At 34.4% G+C, this 26,710-nt stretch overlaps 4 protein-coding genes across 8 annotated transcripts; 1 reads left to right on the top strand and 3 right to left on the bottom strand.

Moving 5' to 3' along the window:
- Window positions 1-1,177: 1,177 nt before the first annotated feature.
- LOC105320836 (hypothetical protein) lies at window positions 1,178-4,606 on the bottom strand. Its single transcript, XM_020064296.3, has 3 exons — window positions 4,301-4,606; window positions 2,976-4,075; window positions 1,178-1,421 (listed from the first exon to the last, which is right to left on the bottom strand). Exons 2-3 carry the CDS (start codon window positions 4,045-4,047, stop codon window positions 1,417-1,419), a joined length of 1,077 nt encoding a protein of 358 aa, XP_019919855.3. The 5' UTR covers window positions 4,048-4,075; window positions 4,301-4,606; the 3' UTR covers window positions 1,178-1,416.
- A 1,403-nt stretch (window positions 4,607-6,009) lies between these two features.
- LOC105320837 (41 kDa spicule matrix protein) lies at window positions 6,010-7,201 on the bottom strand. The gene is made up of 3 exons (XM_011418946.4): window positions 7,043-7,201; window positions 6,296-6,854; window positions 6,010-6,188 (listed from the first exon to the last, which is right to left on the bottom strand). The coding sequence occupies exons 1-3, from the start codon at window positions 7,043-7,045 to the stop codon at window positions 6,181-6,183; spliced, it is 570 nt and encodes a 189-aa protein (XP_011417248.1). The 5' UTR covers window positions 7,046-7,201; the 3' UTR covers window positions 6,010-6,180.
- A 736-nt stretch (window positions 7,202-7,937) lies between these two features.
- On the bottom strand, window positions 7,938-13,814 carry LOC105320838 (uncharacterized). 2 transcript variants are annotated; one of them, XM_066088084.1, is made up of 4 exons: window positions 13,450-13,814; window positions 12,919-13,012; window positions 11,923-11,973; window positions 7,938-11,695 (listed from the first exon to the last, which is right to left on the bottom strand). In XM_066088084.1, the coding sequence occupies exons 3-4, from the start codon at window positions 11,969-11,971 to the stop codon at window positions 9,165-9,167; spliced, it is 2,580 nt and encodes an 859-aa protein (XP_065944156.1). In that variant the 5' UTR covers window positions 11,972-11,973; window positions 12,919-13,012; window positions 13,450-13,814; the 3' UTR covers window positions 7,938-9,164. The 2 variants fall into 2 exon arrangements, with proteins under 2 accessions (XP_065944156.1, XP_034326020.2); XM_034470129.2 differs by having other exon boundaries at window positions 11,923-11,982; window positions 13,450-13,813.
- A 276-nt stretch (window positions 13,815-14,090) lies between these two features.
- On the top strand, window positions 14,091-26,081 carry LOC105320839 (leucine-rich repeat-containing protein 74B). Of its 4 annotated transcripts, none has more exons than XM_066088086.1 (15): window positions 14,091-14,557; window positions 15,286-15,362; window positions 15,867-16,038; window positions 21,345-21,544; window positions 21,914-22,021; window positions 22,456-22,549; window positions 23,002-23,051; window positions 23,260-23,341; window positions 23,429-23,514; window positions 23,655-23,849; window positions 23,991-24,083; window positions 24,414-24,531; window positions 24,850-24,986; window positions 25,191-25,276; window positions 25,372-26,081. In XM_066088086.1, exons 3-15 carry the CDS (start codon window positions 15,903-15,905, stop codon window positions 25,775-25,777), a joined length of 1,791 nt encoding a protein of 596 aa, XP_065944158.1. In that variant the 5' UTR covers window positions 14,091-14,557; window positions 15,286-15,362; window positions 15,867-15,902; the 3' UTR covers window positions 25,778-26,081. The 4 variants fall into 4 exon arrangements, with proteins under 4 accessions (XP_065944158.1, XP_065944157.1, XP_011417251.3 ...); XM_066088085.1 differs by having other exon boundaries at window positions 15,864-16,038; XM_011418949.4 differs by lacking the exon at window positions 15,286-15,362.
- Window positions 26,082-26,710: the final 629 nt, after the last annotated feature.

The following is a 26,710-nucleotide window of genomic DNA, read 5'->3' as shown; positions in this document are numbered from 1 at the left end:
GTGTGAAAATGTGGAAAGGTCACGAATGGATCATAAATCTCAGACTCTTCTCTTCTAAAATCCCGGAAGAAATTCATTGTAGTTCGTTTTCTTTTGATATTCATGGGAAAACAAGACGTTTAAACAAACAACAAGGCAGAGGAAAGCTGTCAAAAGGTTAAAAACATCCCCTTATTGTTTTCTATAAAGGAGATATATACATGTACTAGTATATAATTCTCTTTTAATTTTAAGAGGGTTGGATGGTCGTTGCCATTTGTAGACCATATAAATCTCCTAAAGAAGAAGAGCTTTGTATAAAGATAAAGAAAAACATTTAATAAACACTTCAAAGCATAACGAATCATGTTTTTAAAATGAAAGTAGATCTAATCTGAGCGAGCATAATTTCTAGCGGACAGAAAAATAAGCATGCACCAATTTCCATGCCTTTCCTTCAGTTTTGTTGTATGTAAAATTTAGGCCGCACCTAACAGCTTCAGGAACTCTAGATAAGATGTTATTTATGATGCGCATATGAATGCAACTTTACTTGGATTGTAATTTTTTGAATTCTTTAAAAACCTTCGATGTGTAAGTTTTGAATTTACTAGCTGGGTGTTATAATGAAAAAAATAATAGAATATGACTGTAATTTTGTAATTTTTCAACATTTACTGTAATACAACTTGATCAGGTTGACAAGTACTTGTTAATCAACCATTTCACCCTCCAACCCAGATCCATCCACCCCCCCCCCCCAGAACAAGACATTAGTACAACCCACACTTTGCAAAAGTTGTTTCCCTTTGGGGGGTCAACCCAAAAGTCAAAAGGGATAAACAAACTTTTTCCTTCTTTATGCAACCCAGTATTTGGGCATCCTGTGATGAAATCTTTCGGAATTAAATTTACTTCTTCGATATGTGTGTTGTCCCATTTTTAATGTGAAGTGAAAAGGTTATAAACCTTTTAACTATAAAGGCTACTGTGAGAAATCTACGCCCCCCCCCCCCCCCCCGAAGATGGCGACTAAAGGGGCATAACTTTTGTAAAGTATTAGAAAAAAAATTAACACCCCCCCCCCGAAAAAAAAATCAAAACAAAACACAAAAAGGCAAAAACAAAGCAAAAACAACACAAATGAACCTTAACAAATCACAACAAAACATTTTCAATAGCATGGCTAAAAACCACATCTTAATTTATCATTTATTTTGACCCAATTTAATCCACTACAATATACATGTAAGTATAAGAGAATCGTCTTCTGTACGTAAAATGTTGTTTCTATTTTACATGCTGAAAGGTTCTTCCATCCTTTTATGATATACATGCTGGCCGTTGTAATATGTGAGAAGATAAGGGACTCTTTGCAACTGGAACCGCACTCTGACGTTTCCCGAAGATCTCGCGCCTTAAAGTCAGACTTGAACTTCAGCCTACAAAAACAACACGTTCATATATTTTTCGCATTTCTTCAAATTTATGTAGAAGTTTGATGTTGCCAATGATTACTATCTTATGGTATTAAACATCAACTTGCTCAATTGATGGTGTTTTTTTTTAAAATCAAAAAGGGTTGTTCATAAAACAGTATTTACTCCTCAATTACCGGTCTCCATATTGAATTAAAAGACCACTAATATAAAAAAAAATTCACCAAATAATGGACATAGACGAATGATGTTATACACTTCTAGGTGTTCGGCTAAAAAATACTGCAAAAAACAAATCTACCTACCTACGGAAAGCGGAGAGATGATATATTTCATGTCAATGTGGTCTTTAGAATAGGGCAAATAAAACGCAGTAAGTATTAACAAGTACATGTATATGAAGGTTCACCCTTCAGCATGGAGGTGTTTCATCTCCGAAATCAACCACATTTGCTTTTTTCTGCCTTTTATTATCTATTGGTAAGAAATGCACGGAGCACTAAGTACGTTTTGGAGACACCGATTGACCACACTGAGCCTCCCTATTTCTTATATTCTCTGCGATCCAATACTTTACAGCTTTTCCCATCTAGTTTTCTTGGTTTCTACATGTTATAACTACATTTCAGTTGATTTCGTTCTTTAATACTGTGAGATCTGCAGCTTAATGGCGTTTTACATAATAATTTATACAGGCATATACCAATACATGTAGTATACATGTTGCACAGAGTTTGTTGGTTCACATGTATCGAATTTGTCAAGCTATTTACGTAATTATAACCATGCATAGCAACGATTTTATATAGAATGGTTATCTGACATTAAGAAGTGGAATGGTTGGATGGTTGATATTTAGTACTTTGTTGATGAAATACCAAAGAGTAACAGAGCGCAAAGGACACCCTACAAACAAGTAGACTGGGGACACCTTCAGCAGTGAGTAACACTAATACATCACAATAATTGTCACTTATGGCGAAGTTGATCACCTCACAAAATCCGTTGTTATTGTCCATTACTGGTATTATTTGCTCTATTTCTTCATGTCCACGGATAATTGTTTGATAATTACACAAACAGATGTTTCTATAGCAATGGTGTCCTATATAATTTATGTCGTCATTGTTTTTATTCGGATCGTGAAAAATAAATTGAAATAAAAATTGGTGATTGACCAGTTTTAACTATTTTATTTTATGACATATGAGTGGATTTAATGTGGGAAACATAGTTGCGTGCTTTTACAATTGAAACTTTTGCGTGATTCATTGCTTTTCAATAATGATTATGGAGTGAGAGTGCTTTGAAAATTGAAACTTTTGCGTGATTCATTGCTTTTCAATATTGATTTTAAAGTGAGAGTTCGAATTTTTAAATTTTTGCCATTGACTGCATTTGTTTGCCAATCAGACATCTGAAGTCTCATTTACATCTTTAGGAGTTTTTAATCTGGTTTATTTCATTTTCCATAAAGCCTAGAATTGTTACATTGTGTGAGATTTTAATTTTATTGAAAAGCATAGACTTTTTAATGCTGAGTTATGCTGTACTAACCAAATCGTCTCATCGGCGGTCCCGGGCGGAATCCTCCAGGTTGCCTAGGAAACGGCATGGGTGGCCTCATAAATGGCGGCCTCCGAAGCATAGGGTTTTGTTGAAAAGGCATCGGCGGACGCTGCATAGAAAACTGTCCAATCATATTTTGTTGCACAGGCATTTGTCTATTTTGAAGCATGAATTGTCTATTCGGAAATAACATATTTTGCATTGGGTTTGGTCTCATCTGTCCCGGAAACGGAAGTTGCTGTTGCATTGGCGCCTGACCTGGAGGAAGGAATTGTTGGTTGGGAAATATCATATTATTCATGGGATTTGGACCATTCATTGGTGGCATTGCGGGTGGCATTAATCCATTTGTGGCGGCAACGTTGTTTTGTCGGACACCCGCCATACTTGAATCATCTTGAGTAATAATTTGCCCGTTTACTATCTGCCGACCGACTAAATGAGCCAGGGCTGGCGCTTCTACCATTTGGCCGTTAAGTTCTGCGATGAACACTTTCCCATTGTATCTTATGATACTTCCATTTAAAGAAGTGTCCTTTGAAACAACACCATTTGAATCGGTTCCAGAGTTTTGATTGGCGGCATTTTGTGTAATTTTTTGAGCTTCTTCGACGGTGTTTTGAATTGTTTTTTGTACGTTTGAATCAATAGTTGCGGGTGGCGTTGGTTGAGCAGATACGAAGGGTTGAAGAGACGTGCCTGGGGCTGCTTGGAAGGTTGTTCCCTGAATCTGGATTTGTTGGGGGTTATTTGGTTGAAGAAGATTGTTTCCCGTCAACTGATCCAGTGGTTGCAACTGGCCTCCAAGCGATAACTGAGGCTGCGTCGCAACCTGCGATTGTTGCTGTACGTTATTGAAAGTCGAAGGAAATGGAACAGTTTGAAATGGCGTATATGAAATTTGGTTTGGCGAAGCCTGGACTCCTTGGAACGGAACTCCCTGCGCTTGAAATGTCTGCATTTGCGGATTCGTTTGAAAGACTTGTTGCGGTTGGTTGATTACTTGTGCAAAAATGTTGCTTGACAGGAGCAGAACTATGATTATTAATCTATCCTCCATTTTGATTTAAAATTTTCTTTCCAGATAGCTATAAATATTAAAAAATCCTTACTTATAATATAACACAACTAAGATTGTATGTAATAATTTCGTCAAAACACAAATTTACGTGTTCAAAATATTTTAGAAAAATATGAAAAAGGTAGAATAAAATGCCTTAGAATAACGGTTCAAACGCTTAATTTATAGTTTCATAGATGAATAAAATCAAGTTTTTATCAAAAAAAAAATTTGCCAGAATTGTTTCACCTACCTGCATAACACTCCAATCCACTCCGTGATATAATTCGATGTGATGTAAAGTTTTACAGAGATCAGCACGCTGTGTGCGTGTAAATAAAATAAAAAAGTGTAAAACGGCCGACAGATGATGATATATTAATTATGATCGTAAAAGGCGTCAAAAGGCAGGTGCTCGTAGTTCTAAAGGAACCTCACCTTATGTCCAGAGCGAAGAAAATCAGGGGCATTAACGGACATTAAGACAGAGCGTCGATACCAGTGGACGTTTTTTATGAGTTTGTTGGATGCCGACCATCGCGTTCATTCATTTCTATGTACATATAACTGATCTATCATAACCAACCTATACTGGAGGAGTCTTTTATAGTGGGGGAGTTTTATGCTGGTGAACTAGAAATCGTATCGCATTTTATTGGTTGACAGGGTTTCATCTCATGGCACGGTTGGTACCACTGAATGAAGTCTTTCTACATAATTCAGAACATTTTTTTTTCAAAATTGACTTATGTGTACATAGAGAAAAAAAAATATAGGAATCTTCAAAATATTTAAATTACTTATTTAAAGTGTTAGTTGGAGGAAAGAAGAAGAAGAAGAGGAAAACCTTATTGATTGATGTCCTAACTATGATGGACAAAAATAAAACGGAGAAAAATGGGTATGAGCACTTTTCAATCTCAAACACGCTTTGATCGAGACAAACGCTTTCACGTGAATGAGGAAGATGATTCAAAGTCCAAGCACTATGCACGGATCTAGAGGGGGTAGGTGGAGGGGAATTTTAATATCTCGAATTTACCCAGTAAAATTACGGAAAATATACCTCGGAATCCTCCTTGCAAACTTAAACATCCCTTGGAACCCCCTCCACTTCCGGAAAAAAAATTCTGGATGCGTCCCTGAGCAAACATACGAAACCCCATCATACCATTGTCGTAATTTCTTGAGGTACCTGATTCTATGCTCAAAAACAATTATGACGAATACTGATATCACAAGCGCTAAACACTGCAATGTCCGGTATTTTTACACGTAAACACCGTATTTGCCTTTTTCTATCAAGAGGTTGACAACGAAATGGAATTCAAACCTTAAACAATACACATCTTTTAATCATAATCGAATAAAATTATTTGTGACTACATGTAACAGGACAAACTGAGACATTATTTCAAAGTGGGAAGACTTATTGCTAAGACTTATTATTGTTGCTAAGGCTAAGCCTTTCCTATTTATTTCTTTTCTGACTCTGATTGAAAAGATAACATGAATGATATGAGATCCGAAATTGGCTTAGGCTGTTTATAAAATAAAATGATTGACGGGTTTGCATTTGGAAAATGTAAGATTGAAAAACACTAAAATTTATGACAGTCCAGATACTTGCAAAAAGGGAGAGTGTTCGTATTTCACGAGCTTTCTCTCACAATGATTTATTTTAGTCATCAAGCCGTTAATGTTACAAATCGCCTGGGCGACTTATGTCTTCAATTGCTCTGTGCAGGTGCGCAGAAATTAATGCAATATGTCAGGAAAATCTAGTGATTTTTGAGTGGTTATATAGACAACCAATACTATTATACAAACATACGAAAAAACGAAATAGAACTATCTTGGTTGTATTTTGTTTGTTTGTTTATTAGAAAAAAAGGATGACAAGTAATAAAGTAGACAATACTATGATACAGAGTGTACATTTAATGTACATAAAGTCAAAGACGGTTAAGTTTGAAGTCTTTGGGGGAATATATTCCACTGCGCAAAGTGGATTAACATATTTGTGCCATGTTACACAAATCACGTGACGCACATCACAATGTCGTATTCATCCGCAAATCTCGGAGCAGACGACTTTCGTTTTCCTGCTTTTTTTCTTGCTAAGTCCTATATTTATTTTCCTGCAAATAAAAAATGAGAAACATATTAATTATCTAATCAAAGCAAGAAATTGAATTTAAAATTGTGAAAAACTCGTTGCAGTGTCTTTAATAAACAGCGATCTTACCAATTGGTTGTCGGAGTCCGGGGTTTAGACTGTTGAACTGGTTCATTTGTCCGGGAAATTGTCCCATCATATTTGGCTGACCAAGTCTGTTGAAATTATTCAAACCATTTAATCCGGTGTTAAAACCGGTTGTTCCAAACTGGTTCATTCCTGTTCCAAACTGATTTAATCCAGTACCAAACTGATTTGTAAACGGAGTATTAAATCCCGTCGATCCAAATTGATTGAAGCCCATGGTGCTTCCAGTGAACCCACCAAACTGCCCGCTTGGTACAAGAGATGGGCCGCGGCCAAGCTGATTGTTGATGCCCATTCCGAACTGGTTAAATTGACCAGGGAACGTTGATCCAAACTGGTTAACTCCCATCTGGCCTGGAAGCATCCCCATTTGATTAAACTGCTGGCCAGGAATTGTCCCCATCTGTCCAGGGATACCGATTTGTCCGGGAACTCCGGCTACTTGCCCGGGTCGGAATTGTCCGGTTAGCTGGGGGTTAATTTGTGCGAAAATAGTTCCGCAAAGCGCCAAGGAAACGCACACAGCAAATGAAAACCGCATCTGCAGATAAATAGATAAATAAAGCAACCAGTCTAAGATTTGTTTCTAAAATTTAATTTAAGTTCAACAGTTTTTACAAGGAAAATAAATCAAATAAAGTTGATTGTCATTCAAAATAAAAAAAAATACACCAGAAAATAATATTTTTTTTACATGTATTAAAGAATTAAAAAGTGTGTCCTTCTTACCATGTTCAGTGTATAGTACCCAGGTTAAAAATGACTCTCAATGACCGGTCCAGGTTATTTATGCAGCGGTACAGAGGAGGTTGTCTGGCCGAATCCCCATCAATCAAATATTATGTTAATTGACACACACATCGTGATTTCTCACCCCTTATTCATTCACCAATCACAGGGTCTGATGGTGGACATTACCGGGTGCCCCCAAGCAATAAGGAAGAGAGAATGTTGCATTGGGTGTGAGGCAATCTTATCTAGGTTAACTTATTCAGAAGAGGAACTAGGGTTTCAGAAAAAGTCAATGGCGCTAGTATTAGTAAATGTGTTTCACTTTCGCAATTTTAGAAAAGAAATAAAACTATAAGGACCATTCATGAAAATTTACCACCCCCAAATATTACATAAATTCTAATTTCATCGACGATTTTACACGTATATATGTACTAGTAGTTTTGGGGACTTAAACACGATTTTAGATCAAAATTTTATTTCTTATTTTTTAGAAATTTATCATTTTATATTTTATTTTATAAAATGGTTTACTTGAAAATTTTTAATGATTGACTAAAATTTGAATGTTATAATTTAAGTTATAAGAGAGCTACAGAGGTAAAAATCTTTGTTATGTAAACAAGGCTCGAGTTTTACATTTGTTTACAAATAATATTAAGTGTGCAGTTACCATTTCTTTGACAAAATAACTCAAAATAATAAAAAAGGCAAACTTGCTCAATGTGTTTATAAAATATATTATCAATAGAAGAAAGCAACATTTGATTGAAACTTATACCAATAAACACATATGTGAACAATAACAAGGGTCGAGCTTTGTTTATCTTGATGTATAACAATAATATATTTTAAATTGTTATGGCGTTTTAATTAGAAATTTCGTTTGGCAAGGAATTTGTTTTCAAACATAGTCTAGTATGTGTATATATAACGGATATCAAAAATGTTCATACATCACATTTCAAAATATTTTGATTATAAAACTGAGAAAAAAAATTAACACGTATGTGTCCTTTGATCGACAGTTTGTCATGATTATGCAAATTACCCACAAGGCATCAGTGTCCACTAGCGCCCTAGGTGTCTCGGACGGTGTAAGTCATATGTTATTCAATTACGAAAGATTAATCACTTAATGGCTTTATCAAAGCAGAATGTGTTTCTAACGTTAGTGCACATTGAGGTAATATAAAAACGTACAAGTTTACGCATGTCGACGAAAGAGTGTTCATGATTATGTAAATGAAGTCTACTGACTAATAGATTTGGCGACTTACATGTAACATTTGTTCATTTACATGCTTACTGAATTTTCTAAAATCACACCAGATCTTAACACACCTTGAGCCACATATAAATAGGCAAATGGCAATGAAAAGCAATTATAGGCAAACGCCAATAAAACAAGCATTCTGGGAGTATTGCATAAGCAATACACGTCCCCTACCGGTTTGTGGAAATTGTGAAAACAATGCACTGTTATGCAGAATATCAAACCCGAACATTAAAAAATTGGAAAATAAAAAATTAATTTTCTCGAAAATATGTCAACCAGACGCTACAAAAGTGTAAACTTGATCTGTGGTTTGACATTTTGAAGCTGTTCAGCAAATTTCATATTATTCCTCAAACGCATAAAGAAAAAAAGTGTGGAAAACAGAAGTGGGACAGACAGACGGACGGACGGACAGACAGACAGACGGACGGACGGACAGACGGACTGACGGACGCAGAGGAAAGCTATAGTCCCCTCCGGTGAAAACCGGTAGGGGACTAATAACAAAAATCCACACAGACCATTTATCTCAATGAAAACAAATGATAATTTAAAAAAAAATAGTGCTTTTAAAGCATCCTGCTTATATAAAGAAAAACACCAAGAAACATTACAAGAAACATGAATGAAGATTTATTTATGTTTGGAGAGAACCTTCATTTATAAATAACGGATTGAACAGTAACAACAACAGCAAACAAAATATAAAAGCAAAATCAAATAAATAACAATAACAATATATACAAACAAAATCTCAAGATAAACGCAAACAGTTATGTTTGAAATTTGTCTCGGTTAAACGTGTATATTTTCATCACTTTTTACAAGGATAAAACAATCTCACGAGTCATGATTTTTAAGGAGTTTAAACATAGCAATGTTCATTTTATCACATGCTGCAGAAACTGCTAAGCGCCTCTCTTCCACTGTCCAATGATATTGCTCCAAAAGATTTTGAAGAATCTGTTCTGATTTATAGTTTTCGGGAAAGTCTGAAGCTATCGCCAAAGCTTGATCTGTTCGTTTTATGCTCAAGATACACTCCAGAAGTAAGAAGTCGTGTTTCATACACGCGATTTCAATCGCTTTGTTCACGGCTTCATTGGACCAACTGCTGTCATTTACTAGGGCAAGGATAGAAAATAACGGAATTGCTTTGGGAGAATACGCAGCAAAGACTAAGCAGTTTTCTGTGAGTCGCGTACCTTTTTCTACGAGAAAGCTCGCCACTTCAACATTTCCTTTCATGAACGCAGTTTGTAAAGCAAATTCGGTAAGACTACTGCTCCATTCTCGGGAACTGAAGATAAGATCAATCAAATCTTGGTTGGCATTGGTCAGTCCTGCAACCAATTGCAGAACGTCATCTTCAATCGGAGTTCCGTCTGCTACCAGTAATTTGGCTAGCGAATAATTGCCATGACGACAAGCTGTATCTAAAGCGAGAATATTTTGTGCATTGGTGAATAGCTTCACTGTCAAAGCGTATTCCAAAATTCTTGAACATTCGTCGTCTGCTTCTATCAAAATACGAAAATGTGACTCTTTAATATCAACATTGTAATTTTGGAGAAGAAACTTAAAAACGCCGAGATTATCTTGTTTACATGCTTCTTCCATCGCGATTTCTACCTTCTCCCGGGGCCATCGTTCGAATATTCGAAGTTTTTTCGAGTATTCTAAAAGTTCTTCGTCGACAGTGTCTGTATGTCTGTTGGTTTTAGTGATCGATAGTTGTGCTTTTCTTGATAAATAGTCAACCAGCTCGAACGACAAATCATCAATTTGAGATGGATTTCGGTTATATTTCGGATGCGTCCGAATTTGTACGGACTGAGTAAAAGGGTGTTCCGGCAGATCGTGAACGGTGCCGTAATGAATGATGATCTCGACAACTTGCGGACAGTCAGACCCCATGGCCAACGCTAAGGTGAATTTTCTCTCTCGTCGAAACCAGGAGTTGGTCGAATCGTACCAATCTATGATTTGAGATAACAGCATGGGATTTCTGTAGCAAAATAGAACCAACGAAGGACAGTGGTCTCCGATATCTACTTGATATCGAGATACAAGTCTTAAAGCGTCCGAAGATCTGTATCTTTTCTTTATCAGATATTGCATACACGATTTCTGTTTGTAATAAAGCACAAGACTGTTTACAAATCGTTTATCATGCATTATTTTTAAATTGGCGCTTTCATAAGGATTCTGAAGTATCTCATCATACATTTTTTCAAACAGATTTGGATATTGTTCTTTTCTCAAAACAAGTTTGTTGACTCTGGTGCTGGAATCTTTATCTGTCAAAGAGAAGTCGCAGCACACTAAATCTAGATCAGAATTCTTACATCTATTCAGTACTACATCAATGAATTTTTCTCCCGCAACAATGAAAACTGTCTCCCGAATCGATATGTGCGAAAACTCGTAGGTAGAGGAAGATGGATCAAAAGATAGAAAAGCACCTTGTAAGAGTTTCAAGTTTATTTTTAATTTTTCGAAATTTGGTGCGTTCTGTCCAAACTTTGCTAACAATTCACCTAGATCCTCAATTTTGTTAATAACACATTGGAAGGGGAGACAAGAGTCTTTTGAAAATAACAAGACAGCGCAGAGTGTTACAAACTTATCGTAATGAAGGTCAAACATCTCTTTCACGTGTTCGACAAGGAGCTCAAATGGATATTCAAAAAAGTGTAAGCCTTTTTGGAAGAAGGAAATATCTTTAAAGAACAACTTGCAAAGATGAGGAAATCCTAGCGGAGTTTCTGTTTTCGATATTTCCCTTCTGAGTTGATTTGATAGGGTTTTTTGATAACAGCTCGAGTAATTATCTATCATTTCTAATTTGGAAAGCCTGTCCATTCTGTATCCATCAGCTAAATCTACGAGATAGGGAGTTGCAAATATATTGTGTTCACTGAATTTTACGGACCGCAGATAGCGTAAGCTTTCAAAATAGATGTTGCTCCGTAGAGTGATAACAATGAACACACTTCGCATATCCGGGTTTCCAAAGCCCTTGTACGAGTGTAACTCCTCTAACATTGGCTGCCATCTTTCAAAACGTTTTATTTCAAAATTGGTCTTCCCAAATATATCATCCATTAATAACACACAATTTTTATCGGTCATAAGGATTTTATGCAGCTCGTGTGGATTTGAGTTGAGAAGGTTGATCGGTGTTGAATAACAGACGTTGTGAAAATGACGAAGTACAGAGAGACCGAGTGTTGTTTTACCATCCCCTGCTTTTCCAGTTATTACGACAATTCCTGTCTCTAGAACGCGTTTGATGACGTCATCCAACACCGGAAGTTCTGTGTAGCATGGGTTGCCAAGTTTCTGACTCAATTGCCATTCCGTTTGATCTAGTAATAACAAATTAATATTTTTTGTTAGAGATTGCAAAAATTGAGGTGATATATGTTGCATCGTAGAATTTTTCCTGTATTTCAAAAATCTTATATAGATAGAATGCATATATGTTTTTTTTTAGTAAAAACTCATATGTATAATTCTGAAAATTATCTAAAGAATATATTTTCAATTTAAATTTAAAGTGCTGTACATGAAATAAAATCATAAACAAATTTACCTATCAGGCTCTTTGTAAGTGGATCCCAAGTATCTTTGCGGGTTGTCATTTCTGTTGAAACTTATAGAGAGAAAAAATCGACTATTACTCAATAGTGTCTACATGTAGTATTATTAAAGTCTGTGCGTTGTTTGAAAGTAGAGGACACACGTCATTTATCATCCACCATCGTCCGGCAGTTCCTCTATATGTATCACCAATTCTTGATTGTTATAAATAACGTTTAACAATTGGTAAAAACTAAATAAACGGAAGCCCTTTCAAAGTCCCATTCAAATGCGAAAATTGTTTAATTGTATTAATAATATATATTAATAATTGTAATTAATTGTTTATTGTATCATATGCAACAGAAGGGGTTTTATTTTGCATCAAAAGAGCTTATTTTAAAGGGTTGAGGTTAAAATATAATAAAACACGTAAAACAAAATTATTGAATTTTTGCAGATATTTAGAATTTTATATATACTTTTTCAAAGAGTTATTAGGTTTTTAAACAAGGAAATAGATCCTACGATAGCTACTAAAATCATTTGTTTCATAATGCGTGAAAAATATTTCAGATCATTAAACTATGCGATAATGTGTGACTATAACGGGGATTGAGGAATTTTCTCCTTTGATTTCATCCAAATAGAATTTGCTCCTTGTGATCTTGATGGTTAACTTGAAACTAAAACGCGTCTGGATGATGTAATAAACTGGTATAAAAAGCCATAATAATATCTATTTTCAGAATTAAAAACTCATACCTCCTAAACATCGCAGAATAATTACTACTATTGACACAACTGACATCATAAATAATCTTACTCATTAATGGATAAGGCAACATGTCTCTTACATTGTATATTATAAACCAAAATGTTCGTCTGGTCGTATAAAAAGACAAATTGAAGAAAGGGTTACATTTAAACAATTGTTCATGATAATTTGTGAATACATGTATTTTATTTAAATGTAATTCCTATTGAACAGTAGAAAACAATGAATTACTTTCACTTTTGTTGCAGTCGAAACCTCCGGGTTTCCCTATTTAATGGCGTCTATCCCATGTTGTCACCTGATGATGGCCCGGTCACATGCTCACCTGTATCAGATAATACTTACAATTATTTAATAAACAGAACAATGAATGTAAACTTATTGTACTAGGCCATATAGAACTTTCAACAACCTTCATTCTATATTTCAACACCTTTTGATCACCTCCACCCCATCCCCAAATATTTACACTGTACCGGCATTTTTACTATTCTTTTACATCTTTTTTTTTTTCATTTTTCTTTTTTTAACATTTTTTAAACCACATTGTTATACGTACAAATCACTTTTATTTCTAATTCTAAAAATGAAATAAAGATCTTTCTATCTAACCATTTTTTCACCATTACATAATGACTGTATCAATATAAAATAGAATCTGGTTTGTTTAAAAAGTTCCCGACTTAAGTTTAATATGCAGTACGATAAGATACATGTATTAAGACAAAACCCTGTACAAGATTGATATTTAAAAGAACATACCTTATATAACTGATTTTATAATCTTCCACACATACTCTGACAGATATTGAAATTCTGAGACAACTCATTTAAATTGCGAGCCTGAACGCGATTCGGCAATACACATGTAAAGGGACAATTGGAATACATATATATACATGTATAAACTCATGTGATTAATCTATTCATAGAAACAATCATCCATCCATACAGGTAAATTTACATTTCACCTGCAGATAACTGCAGGTGAAATTTATCTGGTGACGCGCAAAATTTACCTGTATGGATGTGATATTGGTACATTCCAGATGTGATACTAGTTCATGTACATATAATATGCTGATATTTCTGAACATGCATTCTATAAATAGCTATTATATACTAATGAGGTTCGTATATAAATATCTCTCTCTCTCTCTCTCTCTCTCTCTCTCTCTCTCTCTCTCTCTCTCTCTCTCTCTCTCTCTCTCATTTATTCCCTTACCAAAAAAGTTATTTGCTCTTTGCTTAAAGAATTTTAATAATAATTAAATGTTTTGGGACAATCACAAAAGAGTAATGGATACACATTAATTTTTTTTAAAAGGCATTATATCTCAAACATTAATGTTTATTTACATACATGTACATACTAACATGTTTATTTATAGACATGTTACCCGTCCATGTAGATAATTGATATTAAATTTCAATTAATATATTGCCGAAAACAAAATAAATTTAAAGTTGATTTCAAGTACTTTTTATTACGTAAGAAAAACCAGTTTCAGGGAATGAATCAAACAACTGTTCTTAAATAAAGAAACGTCCCAACTCGAGCGATGGTTATCAATGTATCTTTTTAACAACATGTCAAGTCAGACCCGTTAATAATGTATATACTTTCCCCGGTATCTCCTTTTGAATGATAACGTGACGAAAGACAATCGAAGCAAGCCGTATACACAAATTGATTATCGAGCATCAAGCATCAGAAACCCTGGCCATCCCTCGGGGATAGAGCAGACTGCTCCTACCCAGCTAATAAAAAATACATCCACTCTTTTTCTCCTCATGGACTGAATCTTTCTGTAGAGGATGAACATTTGTGAAAATCGAGAAGGATATTAAAATAATGGACCCAATTCAGGTTAGTTTATAAATGATATTCATTGTAGCATTGTAAAAGAAACTTATATTTCACCTTTCTACAAAAAATTTGGCTATCAAGTATGTTCACCAGGTCAATTAATTTTATTAATTTTAAGCAATTTTAAAGAATTTTAATCAAATGTAGATTTTCATGATGAGTCATTTAAAATGGACTGAATTTCTTTAGTTTTTAAACAATATTAGTTTCATTCTTAAAAATACTGCACTGGCTTCATTGGTCGTTGAGCACAAATTTTCGAGGATTTCCTTGTAAATAAATGTAGTATTAAGTAGGTAAATTACTTAAAGTAATATTGATAGACACACGGCCCATGAAATTGCATTTACCACAAAAATCCATGAAAAGTGATGCCCGTGAAAATTAACGAGCCACGGTATTTACCAAAAAAAATATTAATAATAAAATAAAAATAAAATAAATACACGATTTCAAATTATTATTCACGACTTCGATTTTGCATTGTCGGTATGGAAGATAAGAGTTTTTAATTGTTTTTTTTTGTTTTTAAAAGACATTAATTTTTTAAGTGAAACCAGTACTTAGTTAGCGGTTTGTCAATCAGCGTAACCCGTTAACTGGAAGATCGCACATTTTCTCCATGAATATTCAAAGACTTGTTCTAATGATATCAATTACATCCCTTTAAGCATCAGTTTATTATTTGCCTGATTTCATATTGTACTATACATACATTGTTATCTTAGGTCACACAACCCTTCTGATTTTATTTGGCGTTTGACAGCTGATCTCAAAACCTACATAAAGTCCATAAAATATTAAGGTAAATAACAGTGTCTTGCACTTCTAAGTTAGACATGTTGACATATTCAAATTTTAGAGCAAAGTAATTACTTTATGATGTGGTGTGAATTGGGTGTATACCACTTGATTAAATTTTCGAATGGCAGAATTTTAAAGCAATTTTAGATAAAAAGAGTTTTAGTGAGCTGTAAAAACATAAATAAAATTTTTTCTTTACTTTTGAAAATTTTGTTAGAATTTCGATAAAGAAAACTTAGCACGTACTTTACAGTTCCGTCATATATAATATCGACAACGTATCGGGAATTAGATTGGTTTAATAGTTCAGTGCTTTGGTTAATACATCATGTAAAAGGCAAGTCTAATTTAAACTTTTATTAAGAAAAAACCCGAAACAAAATTGTCTTCATAAAAAGGATTTTTCAAATATCTTACATGTAATTTTATACAACTGTAGCTTACGATAGTTTGTCTGATATTTTTTATATCGCACAATAACACAAAATTATCCTTTTTAAAGTAGGTGTAGAAATTCAACGATAGCATTGCTGTTAGCAAAATGAACAGCATAGAGACAGACGATGCATCAGAAAGTAGCTGCGCTTCTCTTGAAGAACCACACACGGAAGTGACGTACATATATGACGTACCATCTCCTTGCAGTGAAGACTTCGACACAGACCTTGAAGATTCAGGTGAAAAAAAAATACATTGTTGCATTTAGGAAGTATGCAATTCACATAAATTATAGTTTATTGTTCAATAACGAGTAGAATTAGTCAGTTACTCGCAAGGGACCTTTATACAACACCCAGATGTAAAGTGTTGGGGTGGTACATTAGGGTTCCCAATAAATAATGCATGCAAAACTATCACCATAGCTTCTCAAATTCTCATCCGGTTACGTATATTTTTTTTATTATCAATTCATTTGTATCAGTAAATTAGTCCCAGGATAATCGAATGCCTCCGGAATGGACCTCCTTCTCTATCTTTACAGAAAAGAGAAGAGCGTACAATGCGTGTCGAATCCCCCGCACCTATAGTCTGTCCTAAGATATTTTTGCCGCATATTTTCGATATTATTCGATATTTGTAAATACCTCTTGATTCAGACGATGTTTATTCAATAGTTTGAATAAAATCCCAAGATTTCCCCTTTGAAAAGCCCCCTGTGGCCGGTCATGTTTCAATACACGGCCAATAATAAAAAGTATATTATTTTCAAGTCGATTTTATTCCATTGGTAAAGAGATGAAAGTACCCGGATGATAACGTTGAAAAATTGTGCGAGGTATTCCGAGTGACTGCCGAATGTACACAAGATGTCAACGTTCCCCATTATAAATCATGATTATCATTTTCATAACATTACAACGTGATAAAAAAAATCTTTGACTGAGCTAGCGCTATTGTTAGGGTCTTCCGTTTTCCGTTTTCAACGGAAACCCTCTTGTTATTCTATTGTTTTTTTTTATTAGGGTCTTCCGTCTTTAGCGGAAGACCCTTCTATTATTCTATTGTTTCTTTTTCACTTTTCTTCTTATTATTCTTTTTTTTTCTTACCGATTTTGTGCAGACGATTTCTCGGAGATGGCTGGATCGATTTCGCTCAAATTTTCAATATAAACGTGTTTTTATCTAAAGCTGATACATTTTTTTTCATTTTTGAAAAAACACTTCCGGTCAGAAGTTATTGTCCGTTTACGATTTTAAAAAGTCAATTTTGTCTGTCGGGTTTCTCAAAAACGAGTAAAGATAAAAGGCTGAAATTTTCAGAGATGATAGATCTACCGTTTTTCTAATGTACCTCGGTATAGAGATTGTCCGCCGTCACTTCCGGTCGTCACCGGAATGAAATTTCAAAAATTGAATTTTTCGACTTTTTTATTTTTTAATATTTTTCTTTGAAATTTTTAAACCTTATAGTGACCCTTTTACTGATTAAGAATATGTAATTAGTTTTAAAATCGATCAAGGCATTCTCGAGAAATTAAGCGTCAAAGTTCTGAAGCGGAGTCCGAGTAGCTCAGTCGTTATAGTCGTGGACATGGCCCAGGCGACCCGGGTTCAAGCCTCGAGTGCCGCAAATTTTTTTTCTCTTTTTTTCGCTTAGATCTACGATTTTATCTTTGAATTGATAAGTTTCATCTTATCTTTTCAAAAATTGCACGGAAGACCCACTCGTTGCTCGCAAAGAGATCGAATCTAGTTATTATTAGGGTCTTCCGTTTTCAACGGAAGACCCTCTTGTTATTCTATTGTTTTTTTAGGGTCTTCCGTTTCCAACGGAAGACCCTCTTGTTATTCTATTGTTTCTTTTTATTATTATTATTATTATTCTTTTTCTTTATTTTTCTGACTTTTTTAAAGCTTAATATCTCAAAAAGTTTTCAACGGATTTACATAAAACTTTCAGGGATTATGGAGCATCACTGTCCCTTAAAGATGTTAAATTTTGAATAACAACGTCACTTCTGTTTTTACGTTACGTCAATTTTTAAATTTTAAAAAAGTGATTTTGTCCAGGGCGTTTTTCAAAAACGCTTCAAGATATAGACTTGAAATTTTCTGTGTTGAAGCATTGATCGTTTTTATTTGGACATAAGGTTGGAATTCGGTTTCCGTCACTTCCGGTCTTAACCGGAAGCGTTTTAAAATTTTCGAATTTTCGAATTTTTCGTTTAAATTTCAAATGTTTACAAGGTTTGTAGAGTTGGTCATGCTGAATACGAAACTGAAATCCGTTTGAAAATCGGACGATGCATTACAGAGATATCGGGGTTTAAAAATTGATTTTTCCGGAAATTTTGATTCCGCGTCCTTGGTTTAAAAAATAGCGTAATGTTCAAAGCATAATTAACTCGTACCAAAAATAATTGCTAAGTCGTACTTAAACACATTCGGATTTTTTTTGTTAAGTCGTTCTTAAAATCGGAAAGGTTTTTGTTAAATCGTACTTTAAATCATTCGTATTTTGTTAAGTCGTACCAGGAATAATTCGATTTTTTTCATCTTTTTATTTTAGTTACTCTTGTTATTGGTTTAAGAGCTCTGCTTCTGACAGGAACTTCCAGCTTTACTTCCGATAATAACGGAAGACCCACTCGTTGCTTTGCAACGAGCTTTGCTCTAGTTTTTATTATTATTAATCTTCTTGTTTTTCCTTCTGACTTTTTTTTGCTTTATATCTCAAAAACTATTCAACCGATTTGCAAGAAATTTTCAGGGATTATGTTAAATTCTTGTCCCTTGTAGCTTTTAAAGTTTCAGTCATTAAATCACTTCCGTTTTCTAGTTACGTCATTTTAAAAAATTTCAAAAAGTGAATTTGTCCATGACTTTTCTCGTAATCGGTTGTTTATAAAGACTTGAAATTTTCTGTGATTGTAAATCTGCGGATTGACTTATGGCATTTGACCAAAAAAATGTATTTTGTCACTTCCGGTCGAAACCGGAAGTGAAACAAATTATTCGAAAAAATGAATTTTCTGATCGAATCGAAAATGAAAATGTGTTTTGTAGAGCTTATTAAGCTGAATCTAACACTGAAAGCCGTTTTCAAATCGGACGATGCATTACAGAGATATCGGGGTATATAAATTGATTTTTCCGGAAATTTTGATTCCGCGTCCTTGGTTTAAAAAATAGCGTAATGTTCAAAGTAAAATTAACTCGTACCAAAAATAATTGCTAAGTCGTACTTAAACACATTCGGATTTTTTTTGTTAAGTCGTTCTTGAAATCGGAAAGGTTTTTGTTAAGTCGTACTTAAAATCATTCGGATTTTGTTAAGTCGTACCAGGACAATTCGATTTTTATCTTTTAATTTTAGTTACTCTTGTTATTGGTTTAAGAGCTCTGCTTCTTACAGGAACTTCTAGCTTTACTTCCGACATTAACGGAAGACCCACTCGTTGCTTTGCAACGAGCTTTGCTCTAGTTCTTCTTCTTGTTTTTCCTTCTGACTTCTTTTTTGCTTTATATCTCAAAAAGTATTCGACCGATTTGCAAGAAATTTTCAGGGATTATGTTAAATTTTTGTCCCTTGACGCTTTTAAAGTTTCCGTCATTAAATCACTTCCGTTTTCTAGTTACGTCATTTTAAAATTTTTCAAAAAGTGAATTTGTCCATGACTTTTCTCGTAAACGGTTGTTTATAAAGACTTGAAATTTTCTGTGATTGTAAATCTGCGGATTTACTTATGGCATTTGACCAAAAAAATGTATTTTGTCACTTCCGGTCGAAACCGGAAGTGAAACAAACTTTTCGGAAAAATGAATTTTCTGATCGAATCAAAAATGAAAATGTGTTTTGTAGAGCTTATTAAGCTGAATCTAACACTGAAAGCCGTTTTCAAATCAGACGATGCATTACAGAGATATCGGGGTTTAAAAATTGATTTTTCCGGAAATTTTAATTCCGCGTCCTTGGTTTAAAAAAATAGCGTAATGTTCAAAGTAAAATTAACTCGTACCAAAAATAATTGCTAAGTCGTACTTGAACACATTCGGATTTTTTTTGTTAACTCGTTCTCGAAATCGGAAAGGTTTTTGTTAAGTCGTACTTAAAATCATTCGGATTTTGTTAAGTCGTACCAGGTATATTCGATTTTTTCATCTTTTTATTTTAGTTACTCTTGTTATTGGTTTAAGAGCTCTGCTTCTTACAGGAACTTTTAGCTTTACTTCCGACATTAACGGAAGACCCACTCGTTGCTTTGCAACGAGCTTTGCTCTAGTTTATTTACTTATTCAATGTTTTTTGGAATTGGCGAAAATGTATTTTTTGTCATTGTCTGAAGAGGTTTTAATGTTTTCCAAAATTACTCAAGATCTATTACATTTATAGTTTGAAAAGTGATGTTTTACTTAAAAGGTAGCAAATGCGCAGAATCAAAAAAGAAAAGTCTAGTATGATTCGAACTCAGCCAGGAGATACTGTCTATAGTCCTCCGCCTATCACACTGAGCTACGTTGACACTCACCAATCGTCGTGAATAACTTTTATGACAATTATAAATAAATTTTTGAAGTTTATGAAAACCACGAATTTTGACCCATTATGGGTCTAGACTCCACTTAGATAAATAAAGAGTGAAAAAGAATGAAAACTTAATATCTTTTTTATAAAAGTACATAAGATTTAGGATGGGGTCTAGACCCATTCATACCAAACTATTGCAATTTATCACATTAAATGGTCAATATTAGGCACAAAACGTCGTATGGCTTAATATGGAAACCTATACCTCTTGCGTTTATAGAAAGACAACACGTTATTGACATGAATCGTAGAGTTTATAGTATAAACAATGTATACAAGCCAAGAATACATATTTTATCAACATTCGAACAAGTTCATTTTTAATGATCTGTGACGCCTTGTACGCCCCTGTCCTTTCCCAGATCATGATTGTACTTCAGGCACGTAGCATCAGGGGGGGGGGGCAGGGGGGGGGGGGGGCTGGCCCCCCCACTTTTTCTCGGAGCAACTAATTTTTTAAAATTGACATATAAAAAATTGAATTATCATGGAGTTGGCCCCCCCACTTTTTTGGAGGATGCTTGTCAAGATTTTTTGGATGAGTCTGGCCCCCCCACTTTCAAAATCGATGCTACGTGCCTGTACTTCTAGTATTAATGTTTCTTTTTATTCAGAAAAACACATTTTATCTAAAACACACAGGCATCTGACGTTAAAATGTTTTAATTCTTTTAATAATTAGACCTACTCCTGTACTATAATTATTATAGTATAGGAGATAGTCTTAATATTATCAAAAGAACTATTTTTAATGTCAGGCGCCTGCGCTAATAGCCTCTAAGCAAATTTACACAACATATTATATGCATTGTCTATGTATTTCTGCATGTTAACAAATCAGTTTTGCCTACGTAGCGTAAACGAGTAGAATTGGGAAGTACAAGTAAAAGAAATCTCTCAAAAATTGAATGCACGCTGTCTGTATGCATAGATTTAAATTTCCGTATAATACAGACCAGCTTGCAAGTGAAAGACAGGAGCTGAAAAGTCGGGAGAATGTGGACATCGGCCACATCACCTACATAGATGTGTGTCAAGAGCTGGACACGGTCCCTATCCGACTCGTCATAGAGCAGCTCAAAGGGACGGAAGTCTGTCTCCAACACATCGGGCTCAACACCCGTGACGTCATCGCCATCATGTACGCTCTGTTGGTACGTCTTCTCCTTTGTGTGTGTTTCGTTATCTCCCAGAGTGTTAGATCTAAATAAGAAGACTTTTTTAACGCTCTATAAATACATTGATTTCTATAATCCATTATTGAGGACGGCTTTTTAACTTCTTTGAGAACAAAATTGGAGCAAACTTTAAAGATACCTATTAAATGAGTTCAAAGGTATAGGAACTAATTACCAAGCACCAGAAGCCCTGCAAGTTTACGAATACTAGTAAATGATTAGTTTCGAAATCAGTGTTAAATATTTTTTCTCAAAGAAAGGGGAAACATTCTCGTTTTACGGGTTTAAACAATTAAGTACATGTGTAATTCATTGGTTACCCTAGCATGCGTTTATGAATTGCAGCACAACAGTAGAGTTGAGAGCCTCGATTTGACAGATAATGGAATGTCCGAGGAAGCCCAGTTACATGTCATCGAAGTGTTACGTCATAACAATGCTATCTCCAGTCTTGTGAGCAAGCCGATTTTATGATTTCAATATCATTTTAATATCTGTTTGTTTGATGAGATAATGGCGCTTTTAATTGGTCAACAAATTTCTTCGATAACTGCATCAATAATTTTTTTGCCGGGTCTACTTTTCTCAACTGTTCTGATTTAACACAATTTATAGAACGGGAATTTCCAATAAACGCTGTCAACAAAATGTAAAGTTGTGTCTGTTAAATTGCTAGCAAACAAAATACAACTTTATATATATATATAAAAATTAAAAGTTTAACCTGCAAAATTAAACAATACACATTATGTTATTTATTAAATAGAAAATTTAAAAATTTAAGCGTCTTCTCGCGATTTCATAAGGGATACGGTTTATGAAAAGTATTTGTGATATACTAGTACATGCGTAACCATAATGTAAATCCTAAATATGTTTTTAAACAGAACATGGCAGAAAACAAGATTACGCCTATCTGCGCAGCTTCTTTAGGAAGCGTCATAGAGGACACCACGTGGCTAACACATCTTAACCTGTCCGGTAATGTTTTAATTTTATGTAAAGTTATAGCTTAGGTGCAAAAATTGGAATATTTATACATTAAAAAAAACATATTTATTTGATATGGAAGCTTTGGATTAATGCATTTTTGATACCAAGAATCTTTATAGTCACACAAATACAAATATAAATATCAATGTGTGTTGGGATTGGGAAGGGAAGAGACATTACTATTTTGCAACCGAGATTTTTTTGTGTCCGAGATCTTATAAGCCAGCTTTAATTTACTTTTTATTTAGGTGTATACACATACCGTTGTGGGTTTTTTTTTGGAAACACAAGATTATTTTAATTTAATTTTGAACATAAAATGATGACATTTTTAATTTATGATTGATAAGACCGCTAAAAGGTAAGACATCAACAATGCTACACTATATAAACATGTAGTATAATTATCGTATATATGACAAATGATTTTTCATTCAAAGGGATGGGTCTTGGAAACGAAGAAGCCAAGCATATAGCAACGGGCATGAGGGTAAGCATACTGATGGTACCTTGACAGTCACCCCTACGCCGCTACACTCCGCACACTTTCTGTGGGGTGTCGTGTTTCTACATGTACGAGTAGGTGGGGCAAAGTGACTGAAAATACAATTTCAATAGAAATTACATACCTGTATAGGTTTGAAATTCTTGAACAAGTCTTAGATCACACAAAAAGAGAAATTACTTTACTTTTGTAGGGAAACGTCAGCATCGTGTGGTTAAACCTGAGTAATAATGAAATAGAAGAATCCGGTGCTATACATATTGGAAAGGCACTAAGTGGGTAGAACTTTATGTAAAAGTGATGTTTATGTCAATAGTAAGACTTTCATCGCTTTATAAACATCTTTCGTGTTTTTATTCCAGCCATAAATGACACGTTACATGTCCTTGATTTGAGCTGGAACCACATCCGAATGATAGGGGCGGTAACTCTATGTAAAGGACTGCAAGTGAGTTATTCAAAGAATTACCCCCCATATTCTATGCATTACGCAGTGTTCTTCAATTTTGACCGTCAATGTAAAGAAACCGAAAAGTATCTAACTTAAATATAGATATATTGTAATAATTTGACTCCTTTTTGTGACAGGAAAACACGTCCATCACCAATTTGAACGTGTCTTGGAACGGGTTTGGTTACGAGGGCAGTATTGCGCTGGAGGACGTTTTAAAAGACAACACTTCTCTCAAAGTTCTTGACCTTACAAACAACAGAATCACATGGGAGGGAGTTAAACACGTGATCCGGGGGTTAAAGGCCAACAGAACCCTACAGATTTTAAAGGTTACATGTTAATTTCTCCCCTCAAATGTGCTTCTTTTTCCTTTGCTTTTTTGCTACATTTAACATTCATTAAAGATAACTCTTAAAACAGTAATAACTATGCGTAATTATTAAACGGGTCGTAATTTCTGCATTTTACAGATTGGAACAAATCCCATCACTATGGACGGTTGTCGTAAAATATTGGAGGTTGTTGACAAAGATAACAGTTCTGTAATTCATGTCAACCTCGAGGTACACCCCATTTTTATCATTATCAAACCAACTGATCTTTGACCTTAGTCTTCTTCCTGGTGTAATTAAATGATAAAGTATACTATGAACTCTCTCATCATCTCGATTAAAGATGTACGATAAATAACGAGGAATGTTACTTGTGTGCTTTTTCGCTCCAAGCTTACCTATAGCTAGATAGTAAAAATCAAAAGAAAAAAAAAACAACTTTTCAGTTTCAAATACGTATCTGTGTCAGTGTTTATACATGTAGTTCATATTCACTTTATCTTTCGTGAATATACAGTTTTGAAGATTCTCCAGTTCAATCAGTTTATACTTTGATTTTAGGGAATACCCATTAACACAAAGATAGAGAAACTGGCAGAAAGCATTGCTAAGAAGCGTTCGTTTACCTTTGCACACGGGCGTATAACTGACTCACAGTTTATGATGGGCATAAAAAGAGGTTATTTACAATATAAATATCAATATTACAATATATTTTTATTGTTCGTTAAAAAACCTAATGGGATCGACAAAAAAAAAAAGAAAGAAAAAAAGAATCATTATGATGACAAGTGCTCAAATTTTAATAACTTCGAATATTGTTCTAGAAACTATTTTATAGTTACAAATTGTATTTTTAAAGAGTTTTGTTAAACCAATTTTTACAAGTTTGATCTTGACAATCAACCCTATTCAAAAGCTTTCTGAGATTGATTGATATCACAAACCAATTGCAAAATAAATAAAATTATAGATCATATCGTGTTTTATATTGCAGAGAAGCGAGAGGACCCGTTTTCACTGTTGATTCGTTACATCAGTATGATGGGGATACGAATTATGGATTTATTCCGGATGTTTGACACTGAAAACGGAGCCTCTGTGTCCAAGGCTAATTTTATCCGCGGGCTAAAGGTGCTAATTAATTTTAATTGATTTGTAATTACGAAGATCAAATAAACGGGACTTTTTAAACCATAAAAATCAATGGAAACTAAGGAACTTAACTCGGCAATAAATTCAAGTATTCGAATTGGTCGTACGAGTTAACTCTCTTGTAATTAAAGACTGAAGAGAAATACGTACACGTGTATATTGTTTAATTTCAATCCTTTACAGAAAATTGGAGCTCCCATTAGTGAACATGACATGAAAATCGTTGCCCAGCGACTAGAGCGGAAAGGACAGGGAACCATTAGCTACAGGCGAGTAAATTTAGAATTATAATTTTACCAGTCATACAAGTCTTGATTTGTTGGCAAATGTATTTCGTAAAATCAGATTCCGTTCTTCTCAACAGCATTCTTGCAAATGGGGTCAGAAACCATTTACGAGCAGAAAGAAAAGAAGACAAACGAAACGAATTGATAGAGAAACAGAAACGAGAGAAGCGAAAGTCCATTCTAATGGAGGGAACCCAACGCATGGTCCCTGCCGAGCTTCAGGAATTACGGCTTCTATCTTCCTTGGGCAATAAGACGCTTTCTCAAGTTTTCAGTTGTACATCCTCGATGTCCAGTCGCCATGGCTCGATTGCAGAGCGGGAGTCTATCATACTTCCGTCGCTTCAAGAATCTACATCAACTGACACCGGAAATATACATTCTGCGCGGACATTCTCTCTTCCAGTAACTTCCGGCGTTTCAGGAGGAAAGAACTTAGGTGCTAAGCCTAGACAGAAAACTGGCGGCAGTTTATCTTTGTAAAGATCTTGTTAATTACGATTATTGTGAATCTATGATATGACATTGATTTATTTATTTATGTCATCAAGTATATATGCACCGATAGTCCGAAAGGTAATTAATCATACGTTTTAATGAAGTTTAGATTAACCAAAATCTGCCGGCTTTAGCAATAATGGTCTAATTTTTTTGGACGACAAAAGCAGGGTGGAATTCTTTTCAGTGACATGATTATCACAAAACCCCGTTTTCCAGTACAATACCTTCGTTGGAATTGATCAATATTATGTTCCTAATAGCTTGCCATTATTAAATATTTCCTTTATGTCGTCTTTTGATTTTGAAATATCAAGAACGGGAACACAATACATTTTTTATCTAACCGTTTCACCAAAAACACCCACCTTAGTGACTGCGACATCACATTTGATTTAATATAAATAGCTGACATCCTTACAATACACATTTGTACTTTATCTTGTAATAATTTAAAAATCCATTTGATAATATCCCACATTCAGACATATACTAGCTAGTATCCTAATGACGTCTCTGACCGGTAATTGCGATATCGAATTCGAACTTCCTAAAGAAGTACAGTTTTCATTTTTTGCCGTCTTCGGATTGAAAAGGAAATAAAGCTGAACGGTCCAAACCTTATTTTTTTTTACCACCAATTTCAACGATCAAAAATGATAAAAGTTCACTGGATTTTATTTTTTCTGCATGTCATTATCAATCTTGGTTTAACTAATACACGTATTATATAATAACGCTATTTGTATAAAACTGGAATTAGAAAGTGAAACCTCATGGTGATATGTTTAACTTACAATTTGGTGCGATTTAAATTGGTTTAAAAGAAGGGCGATGCCCATCTAGCGATATTTATCCGTTTATTACATTTACATGTAGTATGTTATGTGCTTATACCCGGTATCTTAAAATTAAACT

This window comes from Magallana gigas, chromosome 6 (assembly GCF_963853765.1).
Source record: "Magallana gigas chromosome 6, xbMagGiga1.1, whole genome shotgun sequence".
In the NCBI taxonomy this organism is placed as follows: Eukaryota; Metazoa; Mollusca; class Bivalvia; order Ostreida; family Ostreidae; genus Magallana; species Magallana gigas.
This window is presented reverse-complemented; position numbering and strand designations above follow the sequence as displayed.